The sequence below is a fragment of the Haematobia irritans genome, chromosome 4 (assembly GCF_050003625.1).
Source record: "Haematobia irritans isolate KBUSLIRL chromosome 4, ASM5000362v1, whole genome shotgun sequence".
NCBI lineage: Eukaryota > Metazoa > Arthropoda > Insecta > Diptera > Muscidae > Haematobia > Haematobia irritans.
The window spans coordinates 223,408,790-223,430,915 of NC_134400.1; the positions used below are offsets into that span (position 1 = coordinate 223,408,790).

Below are 22,126 nucleotides of genomic sequence, written 5' to 3' on the forward strand. Positions count from 1 at the left end.
GACATAACGCGGCGACACTCATTCAGTATTTGCTCATCGTTCGATCGTTTGCTTCAAAAGTCCAAGTCGAGTTAACGGAAAAAAGTAAAGCAAAGTAACATACAAACGGCAAATAAAAATATACACACAAGTACATGTACACCAATACTTACATCCGCAACATAGATATAATGAGTGAGAGAGTAAAGATGCTCTAATAAGAAAAAGAAAGAATAGAAGCGTCTTCATTCAAAGATTTTGTATTGTTTCATTTATTTGTTTGTTGCATGGATTTAATGTCAGTATAAATAAGTGAATGGAGATCGTTGTGTCTGACGTGTGAGCTAGAGGAAGTCAAGAAAATTTAATAAAGAAATTGAAGCGAAGATATCATAGAGAAAAGTGATGAAAGTGTCATAGAGAAAAGAAAACTAACAATGATAATAACATTATTGAGGCAAAAAAGTTTCAAACGAATAAATAAACGCTAATACAATAAACATATAAAGAAAATAAAAGTATATTAAAGTGTAAAGTGTTATATCTATATATGTTAAACATACAAATAACAATGTATTGCATTAATGGACAACACTTATAACGAATTGCAACTTTAAGATAAAATATCCAATACTCTCTCATTAACATAATGCGGCAGTTTCTCCATGAAATTGAAAATCCATAGGAAACGGAAACGAAAGCACAAACACTGTTATACAAAACATTTACGATACAATTAACAGTTATACTAAATCTTTAATATGCTCATTATTAGCCACACACATAAATGTTGCTGGAGTCAGAGTTCAAATGGGGCGAACACATTTTTCCGATTAATTTCATTTAATTTTATACAACGAACAATTAATTAAGATTTATATGGGAATTGACAACAATTACAATCACTCACCACAAACTAATGTCTGGTAGCCGGCTTTCTAAGATTTATGGAAAATACACAGGAGAATAGGCAGACAACTGTTAATTGACTTGTTCACTTGCCATGTGGAATTCAGATTCTGAATTAAATAAATTCACACTACTTAATTGTCAAGAGGTCAATTGAAAGTAGTGCGCGTTAGTGTCTCCTACAAACAAATTATACACACACACTCACACTTCTTTACATAGTTACGATCAACGTGCATAAGCGTATGGTACAAATTTGTGGATACAATCGCCTCACACCAAACAAAAAAAATAAAAACCCCAATGGAAACTCCATTCAAGTGTCACGATGCGATATTACTTACGCGACATATATGTATGTGCACATATGTACATCCTCACAGTGAATAGCAAAAATTTTCACAAGTTTCAGTTAGCACAGTGATTTTTAGGAGATGTAGAAAACCTTACACATACACGCAAAGAAAAAAAAACGTTTGGAAAACGTTTTTCTTTTGTTAGAGTTTTTTTGAATTGCTTCGAAAAGTATACACTTTTATCACAAAAAAAATTCGTTTGTTACAAAATTTTTATTTTTTCAATAAAAAAAAGTTAGTTTTGAACCAACAACACAGTCCATTTCGTTTATATCAAACACTGTTCTTTTCTGACTTTAGATCTTTAATAAGACACATTTTACAGTTCATAGTAAAAATTTAATATAGTAGAATGTAATGTTGAACATTTTTTCGGAATCTTACGAGCATATCTGGAATATATGTAAAAAAAAACTTTGGTCGAAGCAGGGATCGAACCCACGACCCTTGCATGCAAGTCGGACGTAGCAACCACTGATCCACGGTGCCCAACTAAATGTATTTTTCTGTTAAATAAACTTTGTTTAATCGGCTCGTGGGCGCCGCAAGCTATGCTATATAAATATAACTTATATCGGTAATTGTCTATTGATGACAATAACGGCTACATAGCTCAGTGGATAGTGTGTTGGCTTACAAATTGCATGGTCCGCGGTTCGATTCTCCGTCCAGGCGAAAGGTAAAAAAAAAATTTTAAATTTATAAAATCGTATAATTTCTTCTACATTGTTTGTACTACAGAAAAAGGTGCTAATAACAAAAAAAAACTTCGTGGAAGTGAGAAGGATGTGAGGGAAAATTAGCTAGAGGTAGTCTTTATGAAATTGTTTTTACATCCTGGAAAAGAATAAACGTTTATCACAAAAAGTATATACTTTTCTTCCAAATACACTTCCTTTCAACGAAAAGCAAATGAGAAACGAACTTTGTTTGTCTAAAATTTCGTTTGGGAGGAAAGAATTATTTTTTTGTGTGTATGTAAGGATTTCAATGAAAGGCAAAAAGAAAATAATTAAATAAATATTATTGACTTAAAAATACAATGTATACAATTTCTAGTTGGTTATCGTTTTTATTGTATTTTTAAGAAAAAAAATTTCAAAAAGTAACTTTGATGTTTTTATTTGTAATATTTCGATTGACTTCGCTTATGCCGTCATCTAAGATATTTTAATTAAAATACATTTAAAAGAACTTTGTTTTAAAGATTTTCAATCTTATGTGTGTATACTTATTTCCGAAATATGTCACATTAATGTAAATAAAAATGTTCGAATTAACAAAAAGATCTATCTGAAAATTGTGCCATGAAAAAAAGCGTAATTCTATAAAATTATTTTGCAAGATCCCTATCTTTGTGTGATAATTGTTTTCCTTTTTTCGTCGGCATTTCATCTTAAAACTTAAGGCATTTTGAAGACAAAATATCGCTAAATTAAATAAAACGATTATCACACGTATACCTCATATCTAAATTGTGTTTTTGGAAATTGGCTCAGAAGCAATGAGTTTTAAATGGTTATGTCATAAGACGGATGTAATCTTTTTAAACAACCGCTGTATTGATCTCGCCTTAGTTCTTGAGAAGTGATGATATTTCACACTGAAAAAATATTGACCTAATATGAATGAGTATGCAACCTTAACGCGACACGACCGCAAAATTTACTTAAAAGAAAGTTTACAATTTGCGTTTATTAATTTTAGGACGTGAATCTTTGAAGTGTGTGTCCTTGCGTTAAGGACGTATGTCATTGAAGTAAGGTATATTTTGTTTCAAAATAGGTTTAAATTGAATAATACTAGCAGATATTATGTAGCAAATTCCATACCTGTCGAGAAATGGATCGTACACTTTTTAAATATTTTTTTTGGAAATTTGCTTAAACTACGTAAAACACAGTGAAAATTAGTCTCTAGATTTTGTGTAGTTTTTAATAGCATATTTTCTAGTTTGTTTATCTTTAATCCAAGGATTCAATATCTCTTTTAATTAAAAGATTATTTTTTTAAATCAAATGTTTTTCTTTACTTTGCCTTCCTTCAGAGGCATACGATTTTAACGGAGGGATGGAAATTTCAAAGATTCGTGTACTAAATTTAAAGAAAGAATTTCTTAAAGCAAAGGTTATGAATTTTCATTTAATTAAAATTTCTTTGTTTTAAAGAAATTTGTTGCAGAATTTTTCCTTTTGTGTCAATGTATGTTTCAGTTTAGTTATACTCCGTTTGGGAAGTTTTCTATTTTTATAATAAGGAATATCACAGTAATTGCCAAGTCTAAATTAGAGTTTTACTGTTTGTGGCAGTAGTTGGAGAGGTGTTGAAAACGATTTTATCCATATTTGAATGACTTTATTTGGAATCAAAGCCAAAAACGTCATATATTATGTTAAGAACACTCTTAAGAAATAATTCGTCTCTAAATCTATGTTTTGTGTACTTGATACAAACTAGGAAACAAATTTCAATTTCAATTGGTGTTTCTACACAAAAAAAAATATATATTCAATCACGAAATTAATTGATTGATACTATTTATCATTTTCGTGATTGAAATGTCTTCAATTTTTTTATTTGAACATTTCAATCAACTTTTTAATTGGAAATAATTTGTTCTGTGTATGCACAAGTGTAAGTGTAAATATGGCTTACTTAATAATAATATTTAATCTGATAATTTCGTTTTATTCAGAATAGATGATTTTCATTGTTATTGGTAATTCTATGGTTCAGAAAGTAAACAAATTAAATCTGGACTCATTTCTGCACGCCACTGTATGTACCCAAGTTTGCATCCTAAGTTTGCATTCATACAAAATGAGATTGTACGTCTGTATATGTGTGTACTTCATTTACACGATGTCGTTAAGCAAAAGTGTCATTCTAATTGCAGATTTTTGTACACAACAAAAAAAACGACATCAACAAAAAACCTGGGATTTGCATTTAAGATTTCTTTTTGGAGACATACAAGTTAAGAGCAAGAGTGTGAGAGAACCTGATAAATTATTACGGAAAAAGCAAGCACAAACAAATGAAAACTAACTTAGGCTTAAAGTCATCTCCAAAGAGTATCCATAAATTGTTGTATGCAACGATAACAACAACAACAACCACATCATATACCCATACAAAAGTTCTTCTTCGGTCATCCGTTAATTTGAAAAACGTTGTTTAGCCGAAATAAAGCAACGGTAGGCTGGAGGATGTAGTGGGGGCAGATGAATGTAGTTTTGTTCCATTTTCGGTATTTGGTCGTGTTGACTAAATGCTAAGCTTGGCCTAATTTTTCATATTCTCTGGCTTATGTTTAACCAGTCTACAAATAAAAACAAAGAAAAAGAACACAGCTCATTAAGGCCAGATTACATGATCATCGTGATTTGAAATGAAAAAAAAAAAAACAAAAAAACGCATTTTTATTTAATATCGTTTTGTTAAAAGTACAAATTAGGGTATTTTTGTCTAAGTTTAACGAGCCACAGAAAATAACAAAGGAAATGCCGAATAACTAACTAACCTTATTACACATTAAACAAATAGCAGGAAACATATTAAAGTTTTTTGTTTTTTTTTTTTGTTAATAGTCATGACCAGCAAAGAATAGGAAAAGTGATTTTTTGTAAACTATGTGAAAAAAATTTTAATTTAAAAAATTCTTTGCATTATTGATGGTCTTTGAACAGTTAAGATACTTTTCCAGAGAAATTTTAGGCCTACAATTTCAGCCTTGAAAGCACTTCCGGTAAATTTTAATAAGATAGTTTAATAAATAACCCACAATTTTTAAAATCAGACGATACTTACCTATATATAGAAGCGATTGAATAGCGCATTAGTCATCCATGAAGATTGATCAAGATCAAGATTGATGCACTAGCCCAGAAAAAATATTGTCGTGAAGCTAAAAATTAATTTTTTTCTAATTTAAAGTTTTATACTTGTCCTAAGTAATTCGACTTTAAAATGGGTATGTTTAAGAATTTTGAGGTCAACTCAAAATTAATTAAATCGTCTTTTATATTAACTTTTTGTTTCTTGACTACAAAGCTAAAAAGTGTTGAAAAAATAAGAGAATAAGAGAATTGTGTCTGAAATGTATCCTTATTTCAATTCTCTGCTTCTTTGGTTCGGAATCAATACCGAAATTACAAGAGTAAAAAGCAAATCGATGGAACCGGGTAAGCTTTTTTCAGTGTGGAAAACAACAAAACAACTAAACTGAGAAAACAGTGAACCCACCAGGAAGAAAAATTTTAGTTAATGTTGGAAATTAAATTAAATTATTTTTAGAAAATTTAAACTAAACTGTATTACAAACGCTGACATCTCGCCGATATCTCAAAAATAAGTAAATATTTTTCGACGAAGTCAAGAAAATTTATTAGACATAATTAATTTTTTTCACTTGTTAAGGAAAATTTGGGACTTTGAAGGAAAAACTTGGAGTTAAAAATTGCAAGAATGTCTTTAGTGCCCTATGAAGTTCAAGATGATCGCATTTGTAGTAAAATTTACAAATTTAAAAAAGTAATGAACTATTTTGTTAGAAGTATGAATTTAGTAAATCTTTAGGCTTCATTTGTGTATAATTTCTTTCAGTTTTTCAGTTCATTTAACTATGTTAACGTACTCAAAATTATTAGAGCAAAGGAAACTTTCACCAAACATAATAATTCCATGAACTAAAATAAAGTTAAATTGGCTTTAGTGAAATAGAGGGTTCACTTTTTTTGTAATTGCTCTGGACTAAAACATTTGACAGTTTTCACTTAAAATTGAATTATTTTGATGCAAAATTTATCGTTTAAAGATTAATTACAATTTCATTACATTCGAATTCCGAAATAGTTTCATCAGAATCAGTTGATGCTTTTCTCTAGCCAAGTAAATTTTATAAAATTTGAAATGACAACATGGTGATGCATTGTTGTGCTCATCCATCCATAGCGAAAATCTTTAGCAAAACATGATAACTTTTAATGTGGGCTTCAACGATAAAATAACACAGTGGCGCATAAATATCGTTAACACAATTCTAAACTGGTTAAGCTAAAATCCGTCAAAAATCGTAATGGGTTTGATGACATTTCATATTTTTACAAGTCCATTAAATTATAAATTTAGTATTCCATTTTATTTGCCAAATATAGGAACAGCCTAGATTTTAAACAATATGAATTTTTAATATTTTTTTAGAATTTTCTTTCAAATATGGTGTTGATATACATAGCAATGAAATGTTGGCTTTATAAAAATAAAATGGAAATGACAACGAAAGTTGATCACCATAAGTTCTATGGAAAAAAAAATATACATATTTTTTTTAACAGAAAAACAGAAACGTAGAAGAAGCTGAAATTTTGGTTAAAGTCAAGAATTTCAAAAATTCAATTTGAGGCAAATTTTTAATAGTTAAAAGTGTAGCATTGAAAGCAAAAGAATTGATTAAAAGCAAAGTAGAATCTGTCAACGCCATAAATTCCGTGCTTCCCGTTTTTATCTAACTTGGGTTTTAGAGCACTCTTCACTCATAAGAAAAATAGTAAGGAAAGTCTAATTAAATTAAGTTCTTTAGGGAACTTGCATATATCTAAACCTGAAAGGATTATCTATCCAGATAGCTGATAGCCTAAGTGGCTAATGCTAGATTTTTCTCTATTATTCTTATATTTACTATAAGTTTAATAAATAAATAAATAAGAACCCTCATAGTTTTCTGATTTGATGTTTTCATAGATTTTTTTTTTCAATCCAAAAACCGAACGTAGTACCATCTTTAATGCATTGCGAATTAGTACTTTTAACGCAAACTATCTTAAGGCCATAAATGCAATATGACATTACGCGTATCCACAGGGTTGACTTACAAGAGTATTGCATATGTATCACATTATATTCTCTGTTATTAAATGTATATAATTCACTCCAAATTAATTGCCCACTTTGAACTCTGATCTGATAGACACATTACAAGACTACTGCCCATATATACAAATCTAATAAACATCCTAGTGGTGAAGTGGTGATGTAATGATTCAATCATTGAAATAATTAAGTAATTTATTCGTGTTATAAGGTCGTGATTTCAATACCGATTCTCGGTTTTTTTCTCCAAAAGGGACGGATACATAGACACCGTCATCATCAAGCGAAACAGTATCTCATCCATAATTGGCAAATGAAACGGATGACAAAGAGTTTCAGTCGTGGACAATGTGGGAATGATAGCACCAAGCAGATGCGACAGCGGTATTGATTTTATGCGTATGCCAGTAACGTTCCATGCATTAGGCAGGCAGACAACGGTCGACAAATAGACATCTTCCGCAGAAAGATTGTAATTTTTATGTGTGGCACCGTGTATTTAAACTTTCTTCATGATTTGAGGTAGTAAACCATCAACTGTAACTACCACCGCCGTAGCACCAACATCAACGATTATAAAAACCATTGAAGACCAACGCAACCACAACAATAAACTATCATAAAAACGCAATAACCACATACAAGACGGGCATCTGCCACCATATCAAGCAACTAAACTTGTCCCATTGGTAGTAAGTACATAAGCAGTTCCAACAGCCTCCTAGTGGTCTAGTGTGATCTATTGTGATATTGTGCATCTTGTTGTGTTTTTCGCCTTAGCTGGTTGTTATCTCTTCACTTCATAAGAAAAAAAAAACGGCAAAGCATTTTTCATAGTTATTGGTGGTGACACCTCAATTGTTGTCAAGACGAAGTCTGAAGAAGACGTTCCGTAGCGACCGAGACAACTACGAAGTAAGTGGCGAAAGCTTACACCGAATTTGTTAGTGCAGTGAAAATGCTACAACGAACGCCAACAACACCAACGAGAAGTACAGCGGCAGCAGTAACAATTAAAGATAATGACATTGGTCTACCACAGCCTCTGCTGCCATCACCAACTTCATTGTCATCATCGAAAAGTAGTGTTAACAACATTACAACCCACCATCAGCAAACTCAACGATTCTGGCACCAATACCAACTTCACCCTCTTTTGCTATGGTCTCTATGTGCACTACTGGCACTTGGCCAATATTCCGTTCAAGCGGCTGCAGGTAAGTGTACCGCAAAAACAAACAAAAAATATGCTCGATTGAAATTTGGTTTGGGTTCGAGAGACAAATAGAAAACCCTTGGAGTATTTTTCATGGGAAAAAGAGGTGTCAGCAGTTACACTCACATTAAAAATTGAGTTCAAGCGAAACTGTTTGGAAGGTTAACGCTCAATAGCCACAGTTGTGTTAGTTTTGTATAAAAGAGGTCAATCTGTCAAGAAGTTTGACAAAGTTGGTAATGATTAGCAGATCTGGGTTGCAAACATTTTTAGAGCTTCCAATTTAATACGAGACCGAAACAAAGAGCGTGTTTGGTAAAACCCTAACAATAGACTATGCCGCCCCGAATCTACCTACCTACCCAGAAATCGTTTTCTTTAAACAAACAAATTCTTCTTAAGTGAAATTTTAATTAAAAAGCCCCCAATGGTAAGACCGAACTCCTGTAGTGGGATTCTTTATTCAATTTTAACGATGAATCGCATCGTTAAGAAGGGATAACAAGAAAAATAACATCCAAGCTATTCTGCAGACGTTTTAAACTACATTTTCAATCGTTTAAAATCAGTTGTGATGTTTTCTGTGCAGATAACAATAATACATCGTTAAGTAAACAACGAAGATTTTTTGGTTGTTTATTTTCTTATTTCGTTATCATCAAAAAAATTTCATTCATGCAAAATAAGGTAGGTGTAGGTTACTTTTAATAGGAAAAAATGGCTCCCTTCACTATTACAAAAGAGTTTTCTGCAACATTTTAAAAATCCGAAGGTTCTAAGCCGTTCTAAGAATTTTGTCGGCGGAACTGCCTTAAATGGTATTAAATTAAAGGGAATTTTATATAGATTGAGAATATTGCCCATTTTTCTCTTCCGGCTTTGTGTTTTTCTTTTAAATTTGCAAACAAGTTCCAATTTTGCCAACTGTTTTCATCATTCCAAAGTTTTTCGTAGCAGGGTTGCCAAGCGCAACGCAGCTTAAACAACATTTGCTACAGATTAGTTACAGAATGACACGATCGTTACTGCAAACACGTTTTTTCGTAGACAACGTAAACGATGGGATTATCGTGAAGAAATACAGAATCCCACTGCTGATTTCTCTTTTATAGTATTTACTAACATGTCTCCACATTCGTTCGATCACCTCGTGATTGGATGAAAAATTCTTTAATGCTAGCATTCTTTTGAGATATTGCACCCGAAAGCCATCAATGGGATCAGATCTAGAGCACAAGGGAGATACCGAAGTAATTTGACTGGTTGCGGAAGCGAGTCCGAACGACATGCCACAATATGGTAGGCACTATTTATAAGGTGTGACTGATATGCAATGTAACAAAGTAAAGCGCTAAATATTTTTTTTTAAATTTTATTGTTCAATATCAAAAACATCAAATTTGAGGGTCAGTTTAGGTTTGTTCGAATTGGCTATAACTGACACGAATTATGACCTTCAAACGGCCGACAAAGCCCACTCGAAAGTGACTCTGCGGTCTTTTGGTCCATTATAGGCGAAGCGCCGTCTTGTGATGGTCGACAATTTGGTATTTTCTAGTGCCAACCTTACTTTTCAAAATGCCTCAGGCGCAGAAGATCAACGGATTGAGATCCGGAAATTTTGGGGGCCATTGTGCGGTAGAGATGAAGCGAGGAATGTCCATGGTCTGTAGCCGAAATGTTTGTGTCCAACAGCCGTTAGGGGCAGCGGCACTTCAGTTTTGGTGGGCAATCGAAGGGGTAGATTTTCCTCTGACCTCTTTGGCATGTAAACCCGATCATTTCAGTCCAACTTTTTTGTGCATCGGTGTGCTCTTGCACTTTTTGTAACTTCAATGGCTTTAGTCCAAGTTCATTTTTAATATGTGTTGTTCAACTCAGCGTGGATTTCTATCGAATCTGGCATTTACTTTTCGGATCATTTTTGAAATCAAAAACGGTAGATTTCGTCCACTTTTTGGGCGCGATGTAACATTACCAACATCACGACACGACAATGGCTATTCACATTTAAATGCTGGAGGACATAGATAACTAAGTAATAGATGACCCATCGGTGTCAAACGCAGTCTGACAGTTCCCAAAATGAGGAATAAACGAAGAAAATAGGGGCAATTACAAATTATCTCTGAGATTCGTTCATACATTTTTCCTATTATATCCACAATTTGAACATTTTTGATACACCAGATGATTTATAATCAAATTAAATATTCAAAAGTTTATAGTTGAACAAAAAATTACAACTAAAACCGCCAAACTACAAAATTTAATTTTTAGCAAATTTTCTCTTTACGAACCACATGAACCACATTGCAGATTAGATTTAACAAATGTTGAAAAATATTTTTGTATTTTTTCGCGTTTCTGGAATTGAATTGTATCATTGAATTGGCATCCCATTAATCTGATATTCCACAAATAAAATAATCCACATTTTCATATTAATTGATGGGCATTGGGATATCAAAAAATCTACTCCTTTACATGTATGCGTATGATTAACATTATTTTTAGTTTAGTCAACAATCATACGCTCCCATAGTTCCTTATAATTTAAACAATTTCCAAGTAATTTTTACGCAACTTTCGATGCAGACACATGCATTAATAGAAAATCGTTTAGGCTATGCTAATGGGAAGATACAACACATTAAGTGAAATTATATTTGAACATATTGAAAGATGCAGACGTGTATTGTACTGTGTACACAATTATATTCATATTATGCTAGTGCATGATTTTCTTTTTTATTTCTGTTAATATTTTATAGTCCACCATGCCATTAAGTTCATGTTACTTTCATAGAAAGTGTAATTATATGCAGCATACTAATTGAAAGTCGTGGGTTTAAGTAACGACAGTTGCCTGGATGGATGACCTCAGTGTGTCAAGAGAGTGAGAGAGAAATCTACTATGTGCCTTCATCTCCATATGTATGGAGACATGGTACGGTCTGGCCATAGGAGTCGATGTCATACAATGACATTGAAATGTGAGCTTCGACAAACTTTTCACTTTGAGTGGTGTGTGCACGCTGTTTGCCGATGCTTTAGGCTCCAATAAGAGTTTACCTTGTAGAAATCTTGGCAAAAAATTTCATAAAAAACTTTCATTTAAAATTTTATGACCGGGCAAGCACACACAATTATCACCGCAATGGAGTGCTGCTGGCTATATACTTGCAAGTAAAACATGCCAGCAGCCAACATTGATATGCAGGTATGCTGATGTGTATGTAGCTCTAGCCGCGGTAAATGCTCATCTTACCGGGAGCAAACTGCCCTATGGTATTTTCTTTGTTTTTGTTGGTTTCTATTTTTTCTTTCTATACCATTTTTATGTGAGCAAAAGCCACCTATGAATGATTTAATTGTTGTTTTCATTAAATTGTAATTTGTAAACCATTAAAAATTAAAAACACTCACATTCACTGTTTATAATGATTTTATATTTCGTTGGTTTTTTCATTACAATGAAGCTGTTAACAAATGAACAAACAATTTGAAAAGCAAAGCTCAAAAGTTGAAATAGCGGTTTAATTATGTTTTCCAGTCAGTCACACATTGTCCTTTTTCACCACCACGCTTTGTTGTTGTTCTTTCTTTCTCTCCCTCTCAAATGTACTTAGAGTCTATAATAACAATGATTTGGAGAGAGGTTTGTACAACATAGATGTGTGAGAGACTGTATTTTTCATTACATCCTCCCAGTAGGGAAAGGCGACGTTGTACATACATTATAACGGACCTTATTTGTCAAGCACTCAAACTTAAATTCCGTTTCAAAATAATATTGACTATCATTAGGAGGTAAAGGTCTTCCCATATCGCTTCTATTGATAGGGTTTGTATAAGGTGTTATCCTAATACCAGAAAAATTGCCTTATATAAAGCCTTCTTACATGCTATTCACTCTACTACTGTTGGCTAAGTACAGCTAATATCTAAGCCCTATAGCGTTCTTATAAGTGCAGGACTCACGAATTATCCAACTGTTTACATTGTTTTGTTTTTATACGAAAACAATAAAAACTTCCTATTTGACTACCATTCATATACAGGGTGGCTGATAAGTAATACAATAATAGAAAACACTATACAGTGAAACCTCTCAAACTTGGACACTCTGAAACCCGGACACCTCCCAAATGTGGACAGTTGTTTGGGACGCTTGCTATATTAACACATTAAAATTAATCTCATACCTGGACACCTCTCAAACGTGGACAAAATGTAGGCGGCCGTGGGTGTCACCCTTTCAGAGGTTTCACTGTATATATTTTTTTGAATTTTATTGATCCAAAGGAAAAAAGTCGGAAATCAGCCAACAAAGTCATACACGCTGCACGAAAGTAGCTCTGCGATATTTTGGTACATTCTCGCCGAAGCGCTGTTATGAGATGATCGACTCCACATGATACTCCAAAATGCCAAAGTCATTTTTCCTTGGCAAGTAAGCTCGATAATTTTGTTTGTTTACAAAATGTATAATTACACGCAAAAAAACGTTTGAAAACCGTCTACCCAAAACGTTTTTCGTTTGTTAGTTTTTTGAATTTTTTCGAAAATTTTAAACCAAAAAAATTCGTTTGTTATAAAATTTTTATAACAAAAAAAGCAGGGACCTAACCCACGATCCTTTGTATGCAAGGCGGACGTACTAACCATTGCTCCACGGTGCTCAACTAAATATACGTTTCTGTTAAATAAAGTTTGTTTAATCGGCTCGTGGGTGCACCCACGAAAACGTGGGTGCAATAACAGCTTCGTAGTCCAGTGGATAGTGTGTTGGCTTACAAAGTGTATGATCCACGGTTCAATTCTCCGTCCAGGCGAAAGGTAAAATTTTAAAAAATTATAAAATCGAATAATTACTTCTACATTCACTAATTTTTTTTTCAGATTCAATCACAAAATAAATTGATCCAATTATTTTTATACCCTCCACCATAGGATGGGGGGAATATAAATTTGTCATTCCGTTTGTAACACATCGAAATATTGCTCTCAGACCCCATAAAGTATATTCTGGGTCGTGGTGAAATTCTGACTCGATCTAAGCATGTCCGTCCGTCTGTCCGTTGAAATCACGCTAACTTCCGAACGAAACAAGCTATCGACTTGAAACTTGGCACAAGTAGTTGTTATTGATGTAGGTCAGATGGTATTGCAATTGGGCCATATCGGTTCACTTTTACGTATAGCCCCCATATAAACGGTCCCCCAGATTTGGCTTGCGGAGCCTCTAAGGGAAGCATATTTCATCCGATCTGGCTGAAATTTGGTACATGGTGTTGGTATATAGTCTCTAACAACGATGCAAGAATTGGTCCATATCGGCCCATAATTATATATAGCCCCCAGTATAAACCGATCCCCAGATTTGTTTTGCGGAACTTCAAAGAGAAGCAAATTTCATCCGATCCGGCTGAAATTTGGAACATGCTTTTGGTATATAGTCTCTAAGAACCATACAAAAATTGGTCCACATCGTTTCATAATTATATATAGCCCCCATATAAACCGATCCCCAGATTTGGCTTGCGGAGCCTCTAAGAAAAGCAAATTTCATCCCATCCGGCTGAAGTTTGGTACATGTTGTTGGTATATGGTCTCTAACAACCATGCATTTTGTCCATATCGGTCCATAATTATATATAGCCCTTATATAAACCGATCCCCAGATTTGACCTCCGGAGCCTCTTGGAGGAGCAAAATTCATCCGATCCGGTTGAAATTTGGTACATTTCGCTAGTGTATGGCCGATAATAACCATGCTAGAATTGGTCCGTATCAATTTATATTATATATAGCCACCAAAAATTTTATATTCCTACAAAAAAAAATTGTCTAAAATTTATTTCTATAGAAAATTTTGTCAACATTTTATTTCTTTAGAAAATTTTGTCAGAATTTTATTTCTGTAGAAAGTTTTGCCAAAAATGTTAATTCTATAGAAAATTTATGAAGCATTTCATAGTTGGAGAGGAATATTTTGAAAAATCTTACAAAACATCAAGAATTCTACCAATCTACAGAACAGTAAAAAATCTGCCATTTTTGGTAGACTCGTGTTCATAATTGTATATAGCCCCCATACAAAGCGACCCCCATATTTCAAGTTTCTACGCAATCCATGGTGGAGGATACGTAAGATTCGGCCTGGCCGAACTTAAGGCCGTATATACTTGTTTTAATTGAAATGTCTTCAATCACGAAAATGATAGTATCAATCACAGTTTTAATTATGCATCAAAAAATACTTGATTAAAAAATTCATTGATTTCATTAGCAAATTTCAATTAATTTTTTAATTGATTCAATTAATTTTTTAATTGATGTTGATTGCAAAATGCAATTAATTTTTAAGTAAAAACGAAGTTATTTTTAATCGCTATACCATATTTCAATCATTTCTTTAACTATTTTCAATCCTTTTTAGTTTGATTCAAAAATTCATAGTTTCAAAAAAATGAATTAGGAATTTAAAAAAATATCCATTTTAACTGTCCTACTCTTCCAAGTTTGATTAAAAGGTTAAATGTATCAATTAATTTTTTAATTGAACATTTAAAAAAAATTCAATCATTGACTTAAAGATTCTATTTTGATAAAAGGTTAATAGTATCAATTAATTATTTAATTGAAAAAGTTTTCAAAATGAGAAACGATCTTTATTAGATTCTAGTTTGATAAAAGGTTAATAGTATCAATTAATTATTTAATTGAAAAAGTTTTCAAAATGAGAAACGATCTTTATTAGTCTAAAATTTCGTTTGGGAGGAAAGAATTATTTCTTTGCGGGTAGATATGGCTCCTCATGGCTTCTGTAACTGGCCACTTTCGTTCAAGCGAATCAACTCCTTGGTACTTTCCAGTCTCACATTATTTTGTGCAAAGATGAGCTCTTGCACTTTTTGAATCTTCAATGGCTTTAGTCCAAACTCATTTTTCCATATTTATTGCATCAGTTCTTGCGATATGTTCATCTCACGAGCAAGTTTTTTACCCTTACGGCGTGGATTTCGATTCAAAAGAAATGTGTCCTTAAATTGCATATCCTAAAATTTAGGTTGCATAATCTTTCGTATTAGGTCAATATTTTTTTACAAAATGTTGCTATCAGAGTAAATTTTTTTGTTACGAAGAGAACCGTAGACAGTTGATTTCTAAATGGTTTTACACATAGTGTGACGTTTCGTAGGAGCTCGATTTTATAACCGCGGTCCTTCATTGATAAGAGAGAAGTTCACTATCTCTATTATTAAAAAGGACTTTTTAATCTATTTAAGTACATATATCAATAATAAATAAAGCCGTTATAGCTATGTTAAACTAAATGCTAGGAAAAAACAAATGGCATCGCAATTTAAGATTAAGAAATCTTTGTTTTAACACTCTCCAACACATCTCACAAATTAGAATAATTTCTATCTATATCAGACAGGTTAATCAATGGATTACATCATTTTTATAATTGTTGCTTATACAACAACAACTATATTGGAAGTTATTACTGACAATAAAACCATTAAAATTGTAGCACGAATATACGGACGGACACGCCTAATAGTAGAAAGAAAGAAAGAAATGCAGATCCATTTAACATCTACTATGTGGCATACATTTTTAACAAATTACTCGGCAATATGATATCTCACGTTAGCTAAGAAATACAGCATACTTCCATAATGATACCTCAGCTCAGTATCCACTAGAAAAACTTGTCCACAATGGTCATAAACAACTGATTGCGTATGAAATTTTTTTCTCACTTTTAATTCTTCTTGGTTAGCTGTGCGAAGATTAGCCATCCACATGTGATAGATATAATGACAACGAGTTGTAAGATGGTTTTGAACATAATCGGGCACAGTGTGGCGAAAGCATCGATTTGAGTAGGTGTCCAGAGAGTAAGTGAAAATTAAAGTTATGATTAATGAAATGCAAGTTCACCATGTGGTATCACAATGGACTGAATAGTCTAGGTTAGGTTAGGTTAGGTTATGTGGCAGCCCGATGTATCAGGCTCACTTAGACTATTCAGTCCATTGTGATATCACAGTGGTGAACTTCTCTCTTATCACTGATTGCTGCCCGATTCCATGTTAAGCTCAATGACAAGGGACCTCCTTTTTATAGCCGAGTCCGAACGGCGTTCCACATTCCAGTGAAACCACTTAGAGAAGCTTTGAAACCCTCAGAAATGTCACCAGCATTACTGAGGTGGGATAATCCACCGCTGAAAAACTTTTTGGTGCTCGGTCGTAGCAGGAATCGAACCCACGACCTTGTGTATGCAAGGCGGGCATGCTAACCATTGCACCACGGTGGCAATGGTTAGTCTAAGTGAGCCTTATACATCGGGCTGCCACCTAACCTAACCTAAACTATTGAACTACAAAGAAAAAACTTATTTGCCGCAAAAATGTGAGGTACTTCGTAAAAAAATGCGATAAATGTATTCCAATTTTAAGGGCAGGAACCTTGGACTTTTCGTACCGATTTTGAGTTCCACTAACAGATAACAGGTTGGCTGATAAGTCCCCGGTCTAACAAAGAAAAAAACATTTTTTTGGTTAAATAAGTTTTTATTATTCAGCATAGTTCCCTTCAAGAGCGATACAACGATTATAACGACCTTCTAATTTTTTGATACCATTTTGGTAGTACTCCTTCTGTTTTGCCTCAAAATACGCCTCAGTTTCGGCGATCACCTCTTCATTGCAACCAAATTTTTTTCCCTGAGAGCATCCTTTTGAGGTCTGAGAACAAGAAAAAGTCGCTGGGCCAGATCTGGAGAATACGGTGGGTGGGGAAGCAATTCGAAGCCCAATTTATACATTTTTGCCATCGTTCTCAATGACTTGTGGCACGGTGCGTTGTCTTGGTGGAACAACATTTTTTTCTTCTTCATATGGGGTCGTTTTGCCGCGATTTCGACCTTCAAACGCTCCAATAATGCGATATAATAGTCACTGTTGATGGTTTTTCTCTTCTCAAGATAATCGATAAAAATTATTCCATGCGCATCCCAAAAATCACTTTTGAGTATTTCCACGCTTCGGAGACGGTTCACCGGTCGCTGTCCACTCAGCCGACTGTCGATTGGACTCAGGAGTGTAGTGATGGAGCCATATTTCATCCATTGTCACATATCGACGGATAAATGATAGGATCAACACGTTTCTTTGACATCTTTAAGGCCTCTGCTATCTCGATCAACTTCATTTTACGGTCATTCAAAATCATTTTGTGGATTTTTTGATGTTTTCGTCGGTAACCACCTCTTTCGGGCGTCCACTGCGTTCACCGTCCTCCGTGCTCATTTCACCACGCTTTAATTTTGCATACCAATCAATTATTGTTGATTTCCCTGAGGCAGAGTCCGGAAACTGATTATCAAGCCAAGTTTTTGCTTCCACCGTATTTTTCCCTTCAGAAAACAGTATTTTATCAAAACACGAAATTCCTTTTTTCCATTTTTTTCACAATAACAAAAGTTGCTTCACAAAAGACGCTCTATCTCACAAACTAATTGACTTACAGACGTCAAATTTTGACACGAATCATTTGAAGGTTGGTACTATATAAAATAATATGCATTTACTACTAGCGACGCCATCTATGTGTCAGACCGGGGACTTATAATCCTATCCGGGAATAGGATCATTATTCACTTAAAAAACGATTGATATATATGCGGGAATTCGTTTCGCCGTAGCTAAGTTTTAGTCACGTGACTAAAAAGGCAGTATATTCGTCAAGCACCCTTCATTGCATAAATTTCACAAATTTATGCCCATTTCACCAAACAAAAAACGAAAAACTAGAAACATAGACCAGTGGAGATTTATGTAGGGGATTTCAGCTATTCCACATTCCTGTCACGAACAAACGAGTTCGTCAATAGTTTTGCATTAACCATTGCAATGGGCACAATTTGCCAAGTGCTAACATAACAATTTGCATCGAACACAACATTGTGTACGCTTGGATTTAATTATAAGACAGGGGAGGATTTATGATAAGCATAATCAGATTTTATGTGCCACTAGTGGTCACTCAAGTCAGATGAATCTGGTCTTCTCTTGCCATATCATTCGTTGGACATAATAAAGAAGGATGACCATAGCCATCCGTCCAATAGGTGGGCCACGGCAATTTAATCTGGCATGCGAACTAATTGAATTTTATTATGGCGGGAGAAAATCACGTTGGAGACATTTGGCCCACCTCATCCATAAGCAATGAATGAAAGTTAAAAGAAAAACTGAATAAAAATAAAATAATATAAAATTGGTCTATGGAGTGTTAGACTGCCATAGAAAAATTAATAACCAGCAAATTCCACCGCCACACCCATACATGAGCAATGACGCGCAGCAGCATCACTATCATTATCATGTTCACATATTGCTTTGATGGGCTCTATCGACCATAATCATAGAGCCATCACCTCCAGAATAGTAAAAGTAAAGCTAATATTGGTCATGTGTATACACAGTGATGCTTATTTGGAACAGGAAAACGTTTGGTGCTTAGTTTGTCGACCGGAATCTCCCATTATGATTACCCGGTGAGTAAATTCAAGGTTTACTAATAGCAAAAGGAAATCATATCCCCCTTTCATTGGAGCCATACCATGTTTCTCGATCTTCTCCACATTACTTTCACTTTTTGCCGGTCATCTTAATTGGCGTGCAGTTTCTTGCCGCTATGATCAGTCCGCCAGGGGACCGATGAACAATTGTTCTGCAGATTAATAGGCGAAGAGAATTGTATCATTCCATGGTGTGAGTAAGAGTTCCATTTCAATCAATCACCATGCGCATGCATTGCTGTACGTAATGTGTGATCGTGACAATGAGCCTTCTAATGGTTCGGACCTGAAAGTATGTGTGCGAATTGAAATACATACGTGCTGGGCCAATGTTCGTGTACGATGATGTTATTTTGAATGCGCCACCAATCTGACCAATCCATTCTTCTTTTCTTCGAGAGGTATTTAAGCTTGAAATTGTATTCCACACATGACCTCATAGTGTGAGTGATGTAGTAGAGAAACAAGGGCTTGTATGAATATAAGGCTGAAAGAAGACGTCAGAGAGAGAGAGAGAGAGAGAGGTAGAGTGTTGAAAAAATTAGACTACAAGAAATTTCGCCTTGCGAACAAAAATTGTCACACTATTACAATCTTCAATATCGATATAGCTCGCATTTAAGCCCATAGCCATAATGTCCTTTTTAAGCCTACTGGAGGTTAAAGTTTTATTCAATCCACTTGAAATAGGTTGCGTGCTATTAGTATTGATCCATGACTTCCACGGAAAAAAATTAGTTTCATATAGATAACATATATAACTATATACAGCAATACCTCGATTTACTTTTTTGTTCCATCCAACTTCGATTTACGTCGTCGATTTTTTGCCAACTTTATCAGAAACGCCTTCTATAAGTGAAATAAGTACCAACCATGATGACATCGAAACATTCGGGTATGTTCTGGGTTTCACATGAAAGACTTGTGGGGAATTGTTCCCGTAGGGGTTGTTCTGTAAGCTACTTTTCCCCTCACAGACGGGGAAACTTTTCACGGATTTTTTTAAGTGGCATCTTTCTTATTTCCAAAAAAAAAAGGATTTGAATAAATCTTTTATTTTCAATTTTCACATGTTTTCTATATGATTGATAGGCATCTTGTTTCATGGGAAACCAAGAATAACCACAGAAGTTTGGTGGGAAATCAAAGTGGAAGGTGAAATCTATTTGAAGGGAAATCCAGATCATACCCGATTTATTTCGGAAATTCTTACCGAAAATTCGTCAAAATCTAATTGATATTGCATATATAACGAAATTGTCGAAGTGACGATGTTTTTTTATATGTATCAATTTAATTTTTAAACCCTGATATTTTTGAATAATGAATTCTTATATTTTTGTTTATATGTTTGCTTTATGTATATATTTATTTATTTTTTTTTATGAATAAAAGCGCACATACATACCTAATTAAATGGACTTAGGACTAAGAATGAGCAATTTTTAAGTCGGTTTACGTCATTTAGATTAACGTCGTCAAATTCCGGAACCAATCACGACGTAAATCGAGGGATTACTGTATAGCTCCCACACGCTCACAAAAAATCGCTTCTGTAACATATACTCCCAAACATATTTTGCTTCAAGCATATACATTTTTGGCTATTGCCCAAACATTTATATGTTTGATCTCTTCCAATATATAATATGTTTGAAAGCATATTGGTCTAAACAATATATGTTTGGGTAGTCAATTTCCAAACATTTTGTATTTTTGCATCCAAATTCAATAATGTTGTCTTCCAAAAAACAATATGTTATTATGTGAACATATAATATGTTTGGAAGCATTTTGCACCCAAAAATATTATATGCTTAAAAAAAATTCTCCCAAACAATATTGTGCTCAAAATTTTATTTATTTATTTATATATTTACAATCATAATGAATTATGAAAATAAACAGGTAATATAGGTGCTAACAACATAGGTTTTCGAACTGAATGCTCAAAATTTTGTTTCTGCCTAATTGTATATTCCCCCACATCTTTCTCACTTCCACGAGATTTTTTAGTTATTAGCACCTTTTTCTGTAATACAAACATTTTAGAAGAAATTATTCAATTTTATGATTTTTTTATTTTAATTTTACCTTTTGCCGGACGGGGATTCGAACAGCGGACCAAACAGTTTGTAAGGATCAAAGAAGTAGCTGATCAATTGCCCAAGGAAAAATAAAATGTTAATTTTGTAATAACAAGCAACAACCACCAACTTAATTCAATATCGCTCCCTGTTAAATAGCGCTCCAAGCTACTAAACACATATATGTTTATAGGCTATTTCTAAATTAATATATGTTTGCATCCAAGCATATTATATTTACAAACATTTTATGTCCCAAACATAATATGTTCTAACATATTAACATATATGTCCCAAACATGTTATGCTAGTTTATGAACATTATATGCTTGCACTCAAAAATATTGTGTTTAAAAATTTGTTTTCCAAACATATAATGTTTATAGCCAAACATATGAAAAACAGTCTTTTTCATCCGTGCATGTAAACCTGTATCAGATTATAGTTCTGTAGTTTTTTTTTTTTTTTTGAGACTCTATATAAGCCCATCCGTAAGAAAAGCGATTTATGTACGACCAAAATCTCTGTGACTTTTATAGCTATAGAGCCTGTGGATGTTTTTTTATTAATTAACAAGGAATTTAGAAATTATTCTTAGGTCGTTTGAAAATGAGATTTCACATATTTTTCACACTTAGCACAACACATTTTATGGAATTGAGAACTATTGTCGTTAGTAGATTTTTGTACGCTACCCATTATGGATGGTACATACGATTCGATTCGCCCGCGTTGAATTACACCTCCATAAATTTTGCAATAATTAAAGTTTAAAAATCATACTGTTTGGAATGTTACAGATCACATGTCTTTGTAATATTGGCGGCTAAATTTGATTACCGGTTTATATGGGATCATATCAAATTTTGGATTTATATTTTGTGTTTCCCTAAGAGAAAATCACATTTCACTTGAACCGGACCATAACTAGTGAAGGCCTAATTATGGTCGCTCAAAAAGGTTTATATGCGACTATTTCCAAGATACCGCGATTCCATGTTCTCAGCGTGATTTGAACAGAGGGGCAGACGGTCATCTCTGCACTCAAAAAAATTTGTTATTCATAACAGCAAAAAAGCCAAAAACACTTTTTGTCAAT

At 33.7% G+C, this 22,126-nt stretch overlaps 1 protein-coding gene across 10 annotated transcripts in view; it reads left to right on the forward strand.

Annotated features, from left to right (window-relative positions):
* The window catches only part of LOC142237032 (agrin), a 27,119-nt gene continuing 4,993 nt past the window's right edge, over positions 1-22,126 (forward strand). Inside the window, exons 1-3 of one of the 10 annotated variants that reach the window (XM_075308355.1) lie at positions 34-130; positions 7,327-7,807; positions 7,896-8,332. In XM_075308355.1, the coding sequence (XP_075164470.1) occupies positions 8,074-8,332 (259 nt within the window). In that variant the 5' untranslated portion in view covers positions 34-130; positions 7,327-7,807; positions 7,896-8,073. Of the gene's footprint in view, positions 175-207; positions 498-7,326; positions 8,333-22,126 lie in introns of those variants that run through there. The other 9 variants (XM_075308347.1, XM_075308352.1, XM_075308349.1 and 6 more) reach the window with 9 other exon arrangements.